The sequence below is a fragment of the Corythoichthys intestinalis genome, chromosome 11 (genome assembly GCF_030265065.1).
Source record: "Corythoichthys intestinalis isolate RoL2023-P3 chromosome 11, ASM3026506v1, whole genome shotgun sequence".
NCBI lineage: Eukaryota > Metazoa > Chordata > Actinopteri > Syngnathiformes > Syngnathidae > Corythoichthys > Corythoichthys intestinalis.
In genome coordinates, this window is record NC_080405.1 from 14,960,628 (window position 1) to 14,976,129 (window position 15,502).

The 15,502-nt window shown below is 38.5% G+C and overlaps 1 protein-coding gene across 1 annotated transcript in view; it reads right to left on the reverse strand.

The window, feature by feature from the left end:
* The window catches only part of tnmd (tenomodulin), a 134,789-nt gene extending 119,962 nt beyond the window's left edge, over positions 1 to 14,827 (reverse strand). Inside the window, exons 1-2 of the mRNA XM_057849408.1 lie at positions 14,730 to 14,827; positions 6,732 to 6,866 (exon numbers count right to left, since the gene is read on the reverse strand). Of these exons, the coding sequence (XP_057705391.1) occupies positions 6,732 to 6,866; positions 14,730 to 14,777 (183 nt within the window). The 5' untranslated portion in view covers positions 14,778 to 14,827. The remainder of the gene's footprint in view (positions 1 to 6,731; positions 6,867 to 14,729) is intronic.
* Between the last annotated feature and the right edge of the window lie 675 nt (positions 14,828 to 15,502).

Consider the following 15,502-nt stretch of genomic DNA (forward strand, 5'->3'; position numbering starts at 1 on the left):
AGGGACAGGCTACACTGGGTCACCCCCCCTTGATTGGCTCGGGGGTGACCGTGGCCCACGCACAGCATTTCCTCTTGTCTGCAGGACTATAACGTGTGATGGGATTCACGCATGACTGAGTGCTATTAAACACACTCAAGTAGAGAAACTATCGGGGCCAGTATTAGCGATCAGGGAGCATAGAATAGGATGTCAATATATACACACTTACAAGGAGTACAATACAATACTTACAAATAATTCACATAATACTGGGTTCTAGACCTCACATTACAGATTTGTGTACACTCCACCCCACCTAATCACTTCTCGTTTTGACTCCCCTCCTTTTTCTCCTTGGTCATTAGGCCCCCCACATGGTATCAACACTACTATATTCATAGTAAGTGTAGGCGTTTAATGTATTTCCTGTTGTTGTTGTTTGTTCTTCTTTTGTCTCTCTCCTTATCTATTTTCCTTTCTGCCCACACCTGCATTCTCCTAATCAACGAAATTAATTAATAATCATCACAATGGGAGTATATCATACTCTGATGGGATACATTAAAACTGTTCAGACCAATATGACACTCAGATTCCCATTGTCCATGTCAAGACAGGTTAAAAAAATACAAATAAAATAAATAAAAATAAATAAATAAAAGTGACTTGACTTGACTGTCAGAGCAGATATTTGGCAAGAGGTACGGAACACCCTGAACTGGTTCCAACACAATTGCACACCTACTTCCCAATCCTATGGACTATTTAGGATCTTTATAGAACCCAAAATAATGTTTTGGGTATGTGGGAGAAAGCCAAAGTACCTGCAGAGAACTCATACTCACTCATGTGTCATTTTTTTAAGACTCCATTTTCAAAGGGTGCTGATGTAAACCAGTAATAACCGAGTATGAATTTACAAGGAGGAGCAATCCCCTAGCGAGACTTGCGGCCCAGAACAATAATGAGCACATAGCAAACAGAAAATTTGCCGTAAGCCAAAAGAGAATGCACACAAGCGCTGATGCAATGGCGTATGCACGAGCTCGGAGTGCACGCACACACAAACACATGCTAGAATACGCAAGATGGCGGAATCTTCCCAAAGCTTGTGTAACAACATATGTTTGCAGGTAATTAAAAGAAGATCCCAGGTGGTTCTCATGTCATATTGAGATACAATGCACAGAGCAAATTAGCAGCCTGTGTTTCGACATGCTGTGCAATGCTGAGGGTACATACAATAGCAACGCGTTGTCTTGGTGAGCTGGTACTTAAGTGCTAATGGCTGTGGTCATGCTCTGATCTTGTAATTTGATCCTGTGCCTAATTCCAACAGGTTTATTAGACTCTGCCACCTTTTTTACTGTACTTATATTCGTCATGGTTGGTTTAATGTTATCATGTGTTAATTATTTTTAACAGGACATTTGCTGCTTGTAACCCATTGTAAAGAAATATTTGCTGCAAGCTTCCTCAGGTCAGCTGTCTCAACTGATTTATCCTCTCTTAACCCTAACCCCTCTCCTAACCCTAACCATTGTCTCATCGGTTATTTTTATTTGGATCACATGGGAAAGGAAATGATCATAATAGTAACATACAAACGTGACACGAACATAAAACATTTCCAGTGTGTGATTTGGAAACATAAATGACGTGGACTATTAACTAGTAGTGTCATCAATAATTCCACATTCTAAAAACAAACATACTATATGTATAAACATATAGTATAAACATAAAAACATGATATCAAATGTATAACAATGAACACAAACAATATATATTTGTTTATATGTATTTAAATGTATGTATTCCTGTGATGCCTATCAATATCTTCCCTACTGTATAATCTTTGTGTGCCTTCCAGGTAGTTCTTCCATATGCACGCATATTAAGCAATCCAGTTGGGAGGCCTCTGTTGCAATAAACATCCTGTGTCTGCTGTGTTTACAAACTTTTTGTTTATATTTCATCTACAGACACCTGAACATTAGAATTTCAAACATTCTTGGTTTGCCTGTTTGCTGCGCATCGGGCTTTTACTGATACTTCACACTTGATCAAACAAACCCTATGATAAAGAGGTTGCACTGAGTTAGGTTTTGTTGTTGTTGTTTGTAATTAAACTAAACTAAACTAAATCCATCAATTGCGAACATAACCCACATCTAGAAATACCCTTGAAACTTAATTGTCTTTAAAAATCAAAGTATAGACAGTGAGGATTTATTGTATTTCTGAGGATAAAAGCACTACAACCTAAGCTGTTTCCATAGACTGTATTAACATTTCCCAGTGTTAAATTATATAAGCAATGAAAATCTATTTTGTTGTACTTTTTTTTAACTTATTTTCAAATACCTTTGTCTGAAATGCATTGATATTCCAGATGAATAGACCCAGAACACCACAGAATTTGCCCATTTAGGTGCATTTGGTCTGCTTGTTTGGTGTTCAGGGTTTGTGTCAACATAATCAAGTGTTCACAAACCCTAAAAACAAATAACGGTATGTCATTGAAAATCAACAGTGAATTGAAATCTGAGTTGTTTACATCTACCAATGTCATTATGACCAGAGGTGGGTAGTAAAGTGTTTATATTAATATTTATATTAATAATTATTCTGTTACATTTACTTGAGTAACTTTTTGAAAACAATTTCTAGCAAGGGCGTAGGTTTGCATAGGGACGTTAGGGACATAACACCACCAACTTTTAAGGACGCTAAAACTGTCCCCACCAACTTTTAAGCAACCTTATTTGCATTATATAATGAGTTCAGTGATATAGGTAATTTAGATTGTCTTCCCATAAGTTGTAAGGATAGAATTGACCCTACATTTTGTTCAGACTTACATTTACCCCTTATTCACTTGCTGAATGTGCTGGTCCATTTTTTCCCCCCCTTCAAATGCACGTTTGATTGGCTGATGACTAGAACCCTCACATTCACACAATCCCGACAGAAATACATTTCAACATGCCGCCCCCTCGGCCCCCTTTGAAGAGGAGGGATATTAGAAGGTTTTTTTTTTTGGCCAGCAGCAGCAGCAGCAGCAGCCACTTTAAGTAATGTAAAAAGACGTCAATGTTGTGAAGGTAGGAAACACACCACTAATTTTGCAACTGAAAGTCAGACCTGAATCAGAGTTAGCATAGCATTAAACTGTGTGAACTTGCTAACCTGTAAAACTCGAGTAGACAGCTGCTTAGAGACATGTCTTCCTGTACTTTTTCTACTGTTAACGTTAATTCAACTGTGCATTTTGTGCATTTATTCCCTAATTAAAATGTATGTAATTTCTACATCATTATTATTTTTTTATTTGCAGCCAATGCAAATTTTTTCCAACCCCCCCCCCCAAAAAAAAAAACACAACCACTGTAAATTTCCTTTATATGAAGCAAGCATTTTGAAAAATTATTTTCTCCCATGAAAATAATTTTACTTACTTTTTTCATTTTTAAGTAGGAACCAGCTGTTTTTTAGAAATGTAACCAATCTGTTTGGTCTTATTAATGTCCTGTCCCCAGCAAAAAGTGTATATGCAGGTTATGTTGTTATAGCGTCCCTTCCAATGTTGAGACCAAACCTACGCGCTTGATTTCTAAAGTAGTTTTACCATGTCTTAACTTTTACTTTTACTAGTCGTTACATTTTTCCTCTATATTCTACATATTAGATTTTACTTCTTTTTTTTTTTTTTTGCCAGTGATGCCAACAGTAATTCTACCAGTTTCACCAATGAGACGTCACAACCATAATCACATGACGCCATTACACCAATCAGACTCAAGCTTGCCGTTCTATGATCAGGCCGTCATGTTCAATCACGTGGCGTCTTTAAAGCACCGTACAAAATTAAGTGTTTGACATAGAACGCTGCCCTCACCATGACTTGAAAGTGCAGATTTTAACCTCTATTTTCCAGTTTTTATTTGGGACGACAGAAAACAGGAGATATGATTCTTTTGATTTCATGATAGGAACTGTGATGGAACTATTCAACTATTAAAACTAGGAACTATTTCTCCATTAAAAGGCACTTATTCACAAATGGTGCTTCTTTTCTGTAGATTTTTTTTTTGCTGGAATTCAATGATTTTTTTTTGTATTTCTTTGGCTTAATGTTGTTATGTAATAGGTTATCGTACAGTATACTAACAACAGTTCATATAGATATCTTTGTGCTGATAACATTGTTTTAAGAACAAATCATATATCGTAAGCAGTAACTCACAATGTTACTCTTTACTTGAATATTCTTTTCACCAAATACTTTTTTACTTGTACTTGAGTTATTTTGGATGACTACTTTTACTTTTACTTATGTAATATTATTTTGAAGTAATGCTACTCTTTCTTGAATAAAAATTTTGGCTACTCTACCCACCTCTGATTATGACTGAACAGGCATTTACTGTTAAGTCCATGCAAGTCTGCTTTTGGCACTTCACTCGTGAACATAAAAAAAGGTGTTCACTACTACAGTCCAACAGAATGAATCTGACAATCAGTCCGTCTATCTGTCTGGTTTTAAATCCATTGCTTCACCTTTGGTAAGGCCTCCACGGTGGTTTGCAAGCGCTTTGTGCTTTCACTGCATGTAAGAAGCAGCTGTCTATCAAAGTCAGAGTGGTGCTTCTCCTTAAATTGGCTCCATGTCGCACAATTGATGAGAAGGCCAAAGAATGATCACTCCCCCAGAAGACCTTATTAAGGAAAAAAGTTGGGGGTTCTCAGCCATCAACACATTTGGTGCCTTGTGAGAATGATCAGGGCTTATTAAAGTGGAAATAATGACTGCTCTACCTGCGGCATGAAAAATTTAACAAGGACAAAGGAAATTGCTCAAAGGTGAGATATACGTTGAAAGCAGAGGACGTGGACAACACTGTCGACACTGGGAGTCAAAATGAAGCTGATTTATTTGGGCTTCAAGAAGACTTTTGTACCTTTGTGTTATTATTATTATCATTATTATTTTTAAAAAGTGTCTAAAAAAATATACAGCCGTGAAGGGCATTATATATGGTCTCACCAATATAGGCATTTAAAATGTGCTCAAAATATGTGTGCTATTTCTAAACCATCATTTAGTTCCAATTATTTTGTCTTCAAGTGAACTTACAATGTATTACATATTTGTGGATGTCAGTTTATTGATTTATTTTTCTTTAGTTTGGGTAAATGAGCTTTTTCTGGCGCCTTTGGAATATTGGTGGGAAAGCAGCAGGGTGAAAACGTTCTCCATCAAGTGTGATTGGATTGGATTTTAGAAGATAAATTGCCAGGACAAGAGTTTATCCCGATTACATTGCCAAGGGGTCCGCATCTTGCTGCAGGCACTCTGGTCAGCTTGTTCCATTAGAGGATGTCGGGAGTATGATCAAAAAGTAGATAAATGCAACAGGCTAAAATTTGCACCAGTGAAAGCTCCGCAAGATTGCATGAATACAGTGAGCACAGTACTTGAGCAGTTTTGCTTTGATGCAACCTGTGTAATTTTGTTGTTATGGAAACAATTTCTTTCCAATATAGGGGTTTCAGAACAGGGTTTTCCTTCATCAATTTTAGTGACAATGTGGCTTTCATGCATGTACTACACTTGGATTCAGCTTGAGTTCACTTCGTGCACAAGCAGGCATACAAAGAAATACGCCAAAGACAACATGACATTGACTAAGACCGAAGGTTAAAAGCATGATGAAAAAGTACTACTAATGATTGAAAAGCAAAAGAGAACTCAGCACAAACTACAATTCTTCATTTAGACCGGTATTGTTTTCGTCAATGATGAGGATAACCAAAATATTTAGTCAACTAACACTTTTTTCATGACGATGACGAGACGATAACGAGCTGAAAATGTGTTTTGGGAGACTAAAACACAACGAACTGAATGCTAGTATTCGTCTAACGAGACAAAAATGCAAAAAAATTTCCGTCACATGTTCACAATGTGTGACATTTTATGTGTAGTTAGCCTGCGTTGTGGCAGTATCTGGTTGTGTCACTTGTGACGTGTTGCCCCCCCCTCTCGTCCCCCCGACACACCAGTGTCATCACCAGTACCTCCAGCTTGCACACACGATAAGATTTTTTTTCTTATTTTGGCCATAGAGAATATACAATTATGATTTAGCCTTTAAAGGTCTGTGCTGAGTGATCATCACACACTAAATGTAGTGGCTTGCCGTTAGCATTAGCTTAATGCAAACGGCAAGCCACTTTTTTCCCCCATACAGTTCGTGGCGTCCAGGTGGGTATAATTAATTGAAAATAATGTACTGTTTTCCTGCTGAGTATGTATTATCACCAAGTTGGCATTGTCCTTGTAAACGCTATAATATGTGCTCGTCTGTCAATGTTCAGTAGAAATAATTGGAAACTTTTATTTATTTATTTGTGGAGTATTTTTTTTTTTTTTTTTAATTTTACAGGCAAAAACATTTTTGGTAAACATCGAATAAAACTAGACGAAATTGTCTTGAGTTTTCGTCAACAAACACTCAACAAAGACAAACATATGATGAGATTACTAAAACATGACTAAGACGAATTAGTATTAACGTCCAAAAGACAGAAACTAAGACAGAAATTAAACGGGCCATCAAAAACAACACTGATTAGACTGAATACGTCTTAAAGTGCTTGATACTGTTTTGTATGTAAAGACACAGAGAAGTTGAAAACGCATAGTAGAAATAATACATCATAAACAAAAAGTTTCATCTTACTTTTCCCAGGGAGGGGCTCCATAGATATGACAAGCTGAAAATGCAGAGGCCCAAAAGAAGGAAGACAAAGGTCAGAATCAAAGCCATGCGCTGGTAGAGCCGGTACTTTGTCCTCTTCTCTTTAGCCCCTTCAACCTGCAAATGGTGAGATTTAAAATGGACATGGCTCTTTTTTCTTTAGTCAAACGGAAGCATGGCAGCTTGTGAAAAATTAAGTGGTAAAAAAGATGAAGAGGCATAAATTATCCATTTTTCATCTTGTTCATAGGAAAGTTTGGTAGAATAGAAAATTTGATGTTATAAAAAACGACATTATATATGAAAATTCATAACGTGTTCTGACTATAGTATCAAAAGCAATATTTTGGCTACGTCCTCAGATTACAAATTGAATAGTTAAAAATACGGGTTGACTTGAATTTACGACCTAAAATTTGTTTTCATATCAAATGTTCAAAGTACCCTTTTAATGCCATAATGGATACAACAGTAAAGCAACAATAAGCTCAACAGCTTTAATGATAGCGTTTACTTTGAGTGTTCTCCATATTAGGGATGAAAGTTGAGAGGCTGCTTTGCATTAAAACCCCAACAAAGTAGGCTGTAGGTCACTTTAGCTAATATTTAATTTAATATAAAGTGTATGATATTAATATTAATCTTATCCCTATGAAGTGGATCTTAAATGGATTCAGTTTGCCCTCACTAGGTAGGACCCGTCACTTTTGAAGTCGAGCTAGGTGAGCACATAATGGTATTGCACACATAGTTGTTCTGAAGCCTAGAGGAAAGGTAGCATTTGTCCCTCTTGACATGAGTCGATAGACCAAACGGTTGTATGCGGTGTGAGCTGGATGGTGGCGGTAGACTTTGGTGGTCCACACACCTGGCAGGGAAGGAGCTATTGTAGTGTGCAAGATCAAGGAGTTCTGATGGAATAAACAGCTTGGGCTCTGTTACTCGACCTCTTGAGAAGGGTTGGACTAGGGCAGTCCTTCTCAATTATTTTCTGTTACACTCTCATCCACCTGGAAGACGTAAACCTTTCGCAACCCCCCCCCAACTCTCTGATGCCAATGTAAATAGTATCATTTGTCTTTGAAATTATTATTGTTATTATAAGTACACCCCGGCATAACATTGTGTCCTTTCAAATATTAAAGAAAAAAAGTAATATACATTAACTTACAATAAAGCATAACTTTATTAACATTGTTTTGTTTGTAACAGAAAAGACACACAAGTGCATCAATTTGCCTGAATTAAAAAAAAACAAAAAACAACTCACATCCAACATAAACTTAAGGTACATTTTTTGAAGATTTGATACTGACAAATAAAATTGAATAAAACTGAATAAATAATAATAAATTCAAATTCATTAGCAACATTAACTCATGAGGACAATGTGCCAAATAATTTGACCAAAAAATACGATAGTGTCATTGGATAAAGGGACAGTTTTTATTTTTGCTGCAGGGAGTATGACCTCCTTTGCTATGGTTTAGGGTTATTTTACACTGAACAACTTGGTATGCCACCTTATATGATGCTCAAAGTGCTTTACTGATTTAACACTGACAAAGAGGGACGATTGTTGTTATTTTCGCTGGAAAAAAAAAAAAAATCAAGCGGCTGACCAATGTGATTGGAGTCTAATGTCTTTAAGTCACATCTTAATTGATTTGGCTTCCTGCTGCCATTGCGAACATTTTTAGACACAGTAAACACCCTGGTCTTTCCACATCTTCAACTGTATTAGTAGGTCAAAAGCAAAAGCCAAACTCTAGATTCTCTTTGTCATATTTCCTTGTCTCAGCTCTTCATATCCCCAGTGCTCTTTGCTGTGTGCTCTTGTTTGGTTCAAAAATACTGTGCACACTTGAAATCGAGAGCGCCACTACCACCTACTGAGTGGATATGCAATTTCACTTTATTCTAGTATGTCAAAAAAGTATGTTCCCCAAGGCGCGCCCAACTATTTGAGAAGTACTGGACTAGGGTCCACTCAGAATTGCTTCATACTACGAGGACATTATCAAGTGGCATGTCCACCAGTATATGTTCTTCTGATTTCAAACAAAAAAAGTTCCTGTAGCCATTCCATCAGACAGCAACCAAATTCGCATTGAGTTGGTCAAGGCTACCACTGGCCAAATCAACCAATTCATCATATATGCAGTATATATATACCAGTATATGTTCTTCTGATTTCAAACAAAAAAAGTTCCTGTAGCCATTCCATCAGACAGCAACCAAATTCGCATTGAGTTGGTCAAGGCTACCACTGGCCAAATCAATCAATTCATCATATATGCAGTATATGTATAAAGTGGGGAGAACAAGTATTTGATACACTGCCGATTTTGCTGGGTTTCCCACTTGCAAGCCATGTAGAGGTCTGTAATTTGTATCATAAGTTCTCTTCAACTGTGAGGGACGGAATCTAATACAAAAATCCAGAAAATCACATTGTATAATTTTTAAATAATAAATTTGCATTTAACTGCATGAAATAAGTATTTGATACATTACCAACTAGTAAATATTTCGGCTCTCAGTTCTTTTTTAAGAACCCCTCCTGTTCTCCACTCATTACCGGAAGTAACTGCACCTGTTTGAACTTGTTACCTATATAAAAGACCCCTGTTCACATGCTCAAACAAACAAACTCCAACCTCTCCACAATGGCCAAGACCAAAGAGCTGTGTAAGGACATCAGGGATAAAATAATAGACCTGCACAGGGCTGGGATGGGCTACAGGAAAATAAGCAAGCAGCTTGGTGAGAAGGTAACAACTGTTGGAGCGATTATTAGTAAATGGAAGAAGTTCAAGTTGACGGTCAATCTTCCTCGTTCTGGGGCTCCATGCAAGATCTCACCTCGTGGGGCATCACTGATCATGAGGAAGGTGAGGGATCAGCCCAGAACTACACGGCAGGACCTGGTCAATGACCTGAAGAGAGCTGGAACCACAGTCTCGAAGAAAACCATCAGAAACACATTACGCTGTCATGGATTAAAATCCTACAGCGCACGCAAGGTTCCACTGCTGAAGCCAGTGCATGTCCAGACACGTCTGAAGTTTGCCACTGACCATCTGGATGATCCAGAGGAGCAATGGGAGAAGGTCATGTGGTCGGATGAGACCAAAATGGAACTTTTTGGTCTAAACTCGGCTCGTCGTGTTTGGAGGAAAAAGAAGGATGAGTACAACCCCAAAAACACCATCCCAACCGTGAAACATGGAGGAGGAAACATAATTTTTTGGGGCTGCTTCTCTGCCAAGGGTACAGGACGACTGCACCGTATTGAGGGGAGAATGGATGGGGCTATGTATCGCCAGATCTTGGCTGACAACCTCCTTCCTTCAGTGAGAGCCCTGAAGATGGGCCATGGCTGGGTCTTCCAGCATGACAATGACCCAAAGCACACAGCCAAGGCAACTAAAGAGTGGCTCCGTAAGAAGCATCTTAAGGTCCTGGAGTGGCCTAGCCAGTCACCAGATGTGAACCCGATAGAAAATCTATGGAGGGAGCTGAAATTCCGTGTTGCCCGGCAGCAGCCCCGAAACCTGAAGGCTCTGGAGAAGATCTGCATAGAGGAGTGGGCCAACATCCCTGCTGCAGTGTGTGCAAACCTTGTCAAGGACTACAGGAAACGTTTGGTATCTGTAATAGCAAACAAAGGTTTCTGTACGAAATATTAAGTTCAATTTTTGTGATGTAGCAAATACTTATTTCATGCAATTAAATGCAAATTTATTATTTAAAAATCATACAACGTGATTTTCTGTTTTTTTTTGTATTAGGTTCTGTCCCTCCCAGTTGAAGAGAACTTATGATACAAACTAGGCCTGCAAGCAGGACTGAACGGGCCGACTAAAAATGGCTGACTTTGGCACCACGCCCAGGTCAGACCCGTGAATGAAAACGTACCATTTTAAAAACTTAAGATCCCATATGTCTCCTGAACACTCTCACCGATTTTGAAGATGATCCAACTAAGTCCCTTGGCAAAAAGGTCTCAAATGTGCACCCTGTAAATTGATAAAAATTTCATATTCGATCCAAAATAACCGATTTCCTGTTGGGTTTGGAATATGGGTGCCAATGCTTTTTTGGAGCGGTTTTGGACAAGGTATAGACTCCCCAAATTTCATTGCTCTACGCTGACAGACTCTAATGTTATAGGCCAATTTTAAAATTTCAAGGGGGCGCCACTGAGCCATTTTGTTCAATTTTTTTGCAACATTGCAAAATTGTCGAAATTTACAATTTTTTGTCTGTGCAAATTTTGGTGACTTTTCGTGCATGTTCAGGCCTCCAAATTGGCCGTTTTCATTTGCCCTGAAAAAAAAAAAAACAAAAAAACAAAAAAAAAAAAAAACAAAACAAAAAAAAGAAAAGAAAAATCGTTTGCAAAACAATAGGGCCTTCGCGCGCAAAAAAGAAAAGAAAAATCGTTTGCAAAACAATAGGGCCTTCGCACGCTTAGTGCTTGGGCCCTAATTACAGACCTCTACATATATATATATATATATATATATATATATATATATATATATATATATATATATATATATATATATATATATATATATATTTGAAACTGGAAATAGAGGAGTTGGAGGAACCATCATGGGTGAAAAAACCTCTGCATGGGTTGTACCACCGACAGATAACTGAAGTGGCAGATCTGTACAAGTCCTACCATTAGTTAGCGAGGGCTGGACTGAAAGACAGCACAGAGGTGCTTATCATGGCAGCACAGGAGCAGGCCTTGAGCACCAGAGCAATAGAGGCCCACATATACCACACCAGGATGGGTCCCAGGTGCAGGCTCTTCAAAGAGGCCCCTTAAACCGTCCTCCACATAACAGCAGGGTGTAAGATACTGGAAGGAAAAGAATACATGGAATGCCATTACCAAGTAGCCGGTAGAGTGTACAGAAACATCTGTGCTGAGTAGGGCCTGGAGACCCCTTAGATCGCAATGAGAAACACCTCCCAAGGCGGTAGAAAATGAGAGGTTTAAGATCCTGTGGGACTTCCGGGTACAGGATAAGATGGTTGTGGCCAACCAACCCAACATCGTGATCATAGCAGCAGAGGACAGCCGTTGTGATCAGTGTAGCCATCCCCAACTATGGCAATATCAGGAAAAAGGAACATGAGAAACTAGAGAAATAGTAAGGGCACAAGAAAGAGCCGCAGAGAGCCTGGAAAGTGAAAGCAACAGCGGTGCCTTTGATCATAGGAGCACTGGGGGCCTTGTCCCCCACACTGGAGAAGTGGCTCCAGCAAATACCTGGAAACATATCAGACATCTCCGTCCAGAAGAACAAAGTGCTAAGAACAGCAAAGATACTGCTCAAGAGAATGTCAAACTCCCAGGCCTCTGGTAGAGGACCCGAGCTTGCGATGAACATCCACCCACCTTACCAGGGGCTGCCATCTTGAGACATGTGACAGAGTATGTGACAGAGGTACTGTAGCTCAAGTCATGCGCATACACTAATTTTGTTCACACAGAAAAATATTAAACATTTTAGATATTTTTTCTACTTTTACTAAAACTTTTAGGGGCTGGCTGTTTACTGAGCAACAGTCTTAAATATTATAGATTTGATAATATGTGTGGCAGATTTTAGAGATTAGGTGAGAAGCTTGGGTATGTGGTGTGGGCTCATCTTGTTAGGATGCTTCCTGTACACCCCGCTGGTGAGAGTATGTCTTCCCGCAGCTCTCAAAGTGCCTCAGAATCCTTTTGGAAGAGCTTGATGAAGTTGCCGAGGAGCAAGAGCGAGAGAGAAGTCTGGGCTTCCCTGATTAGGGAAAATTATTAGACAAATGATTATAATAATACTCCTCATATATCAATTAATGTAAATTCTTAAAGCAACCATTAGATAGTTACCAGTTCAAAAGTGTTATGTTATTAAGTGTTTGTCAAAACCCACAATGCTAATCTTAACAGGTAACTTTTTCTTCTCACGTTCTACATTCAAAGATGAAATGACCTTTCTGACTGTGGCATTCAACAAGATTTATCCGCCATTAAAAACTCTTGACAACTGAACTGCTGCCCCCCTAGACCACAGGGATGAGGTGGCTGTAACAAGTTCCGCAGAAAGGTTACATTTATTAATTTGTTTCATTTTTTTCCCCTCAAATTTAATTTTAATCTGCCCGCTGTCAGCAATTCCCTGAGCCTGACGACGCAAATTAATAAAGGCGGGTTTTTGTTCCTGCAGACCTTCTGTAAGATGAAAATTGAAAGCTCCTCATTTGCACTCTGTATTGTGACTGTTCATCAACCAGCTTACTTCTTTTGATTAGAAAAATATTAAATACGTGAAGATGGCAAATTAAAAATTGACCAACATCTTTTGATTAAAATGTTCTTCATAAACATTACACAAATCTCATGACAGACATTATCATCTGATACAAAACTTATTTCAAAAGATAAATTTTTTGTTTTACTTTTATACGGAAAATTTGACTTTTAAACTACTTGATTTTAACAGTGCTTTACATATTCTCACTGTACACTTGTACACTTATATGGCTTTTAGAGACACCTACTGATTTTTTTGTTTGTCATGGTGCTACCAACCAAGCCCTGCAAAGCCATTTACATTAGGCCTTTGGCATTCATTCAAATCAGCTGTTAGATTAAATACTCTATATGTTTCTTACAGTTGTATAGCAGTCTGTTATGTAAATTCACAGCTTGAAAATGATTGAAAATATTATTTTTGAGCATGATATGAAATACTTTTACATAATTTGAATTTGCACTTCTACCTTCAATAGTCTTTTCTCACCTCTGGCCAAACCCAAACGTACATTTCACATCTTAACATTGAACTGAATACAGTACCAGGATTCCCCACCATTAGTACTATTTAAGAGAACAACAGGGAGGGGAGCAGCATTGAATCTGAGAAGACATTCATATCTATACATACGCTGCCTGACTTTGCAAGGATCATTAATGTGTTTGCCATTAATGCATTCTGGAAACTTGATGCATCGGTGACAGTGACAATAAAACTTGAAGCACTTCAAAGTGTCCTTCATGCCTGCTGAGAAGTGTATGACTCTCCTGGGAGAGCTTACATAAACTCTGGCAACGTACGCAGAGTGGAAACTTAACTGTCTACCTAACGAAATCAAGAGGGAAGGTGGGGCTCAAGTGGAGAGATGCAGAAAAGGCAGCGATGACGACCGACTGTGAGGTGTGAGAGTGCACAGACCCCCTGCTATTGAAGGTTCTATAAGTTTTGGAGATCAGAATAGACCAGGGACTTTGCAGAGAAGATCGCTTGTGGCCCCCCACTGTTGGTGTGCAAAGAGCAAGCACTTGCTTGGGGAAACAACTGAAGTGGAAAGCAATGAAGGCCGAATAACACACCAACACACTCAGTATTGTATACTACATTTGGTAGGATAATCAGCCACCCCATCACTTAGTCATCATAACTATGATGTGATTCTGATGCAAACCACTGTTTTGTTGAATTCACAATTGTTAGTATGACTGAATGATTAATCCATTGTGTACAAAGTCCATAACAGGTGGAAAAGCAAAGTATTTCATGACCAGAAATCCCACCTTCTGGCTTGCTCGGTAATAAAGTTAATATCCCAGATCTAAAGCAAATAATAATATTTCAAAGCAAAGTACACTGTGAAAAGAAATGTAAAAATAAGATGGACGAATTCCAATTCCAACAAAAACTCAAGGCCGTTATCAAGAAACCGGGTACTCTTTTTCAGACACAACCTTGCAATTAATTCAAGGCACACACATTGTCACTACTTCTCCGTTTTTAATGCATTTCGTTTGCAAATATTTTAATTTTATTTTGCTGGAATAATTTTTTTTCCTTCAACTGCAATCAAAAACACTGAAAAAAACAAATAAAACCATGCATTTAAATTACTCCCTAAAGCACACCAAAAATATGAAATCAGGTAAATACTCACATCATTATACAGAACCTGTTGACTGTTGGACTGGCTGCTAGCCTCCATGATGCAAGCGCACAGAAGGAATGTGTTCCGATCCTCTCGGCTGGGGAAAAAAAGACAACCTTCTTCTTAGCAAAGCAAAAGAGTCACAGCCTCATTCCATTGCTGCAATTTGGGAGGGGAGGGAAGTTCCTGCGACGGAGTGGAATTACTGCCACATTTGTGATAGCCATTAAAAGCCAAGGCAGAGGTCTCTCTGTCTTCCACATGCTTGCACTCCTTTCAAAGGTGGAAAGGTACAAATGGCCCTCTGGTGAAAAAAATTACACAACGTGGAGGAGAGAAAAACGCTATTTTCTGGCGAGCCGCTTGAGCATTTATTTGATATCTTTGATATTGAGCTTAAGGTGTACTAGAATTCTCTTAGGGCACAGAAGTAGAACGTCTTACCACAAATGATTTTTTTCCCACAGCGTGTGCCACTTTTGGCCAAGTGTACAAGTACAGAAAACCTTACCAGTATACTACTCTGGTAACACTAAACCTAACAAGAAGACGTGTCAGACATTAAACACCATGATGCTCAGTCATGAAAAAATATACAGTATACATAAATAAACCTACACATTTAAATTTACTGTTAAATACTGTTGGCTTCGGAGGTGGAATTTCATTGCATCTTTTCTAAATTACTTCATCTCTTGCCATGGAGGTGTGTTTTCCGTAGTAGGCTCCATAGTACTTTTGTCCAAATTTTTCATAGGTGTCTTTTCTCATGTAATGCTCCC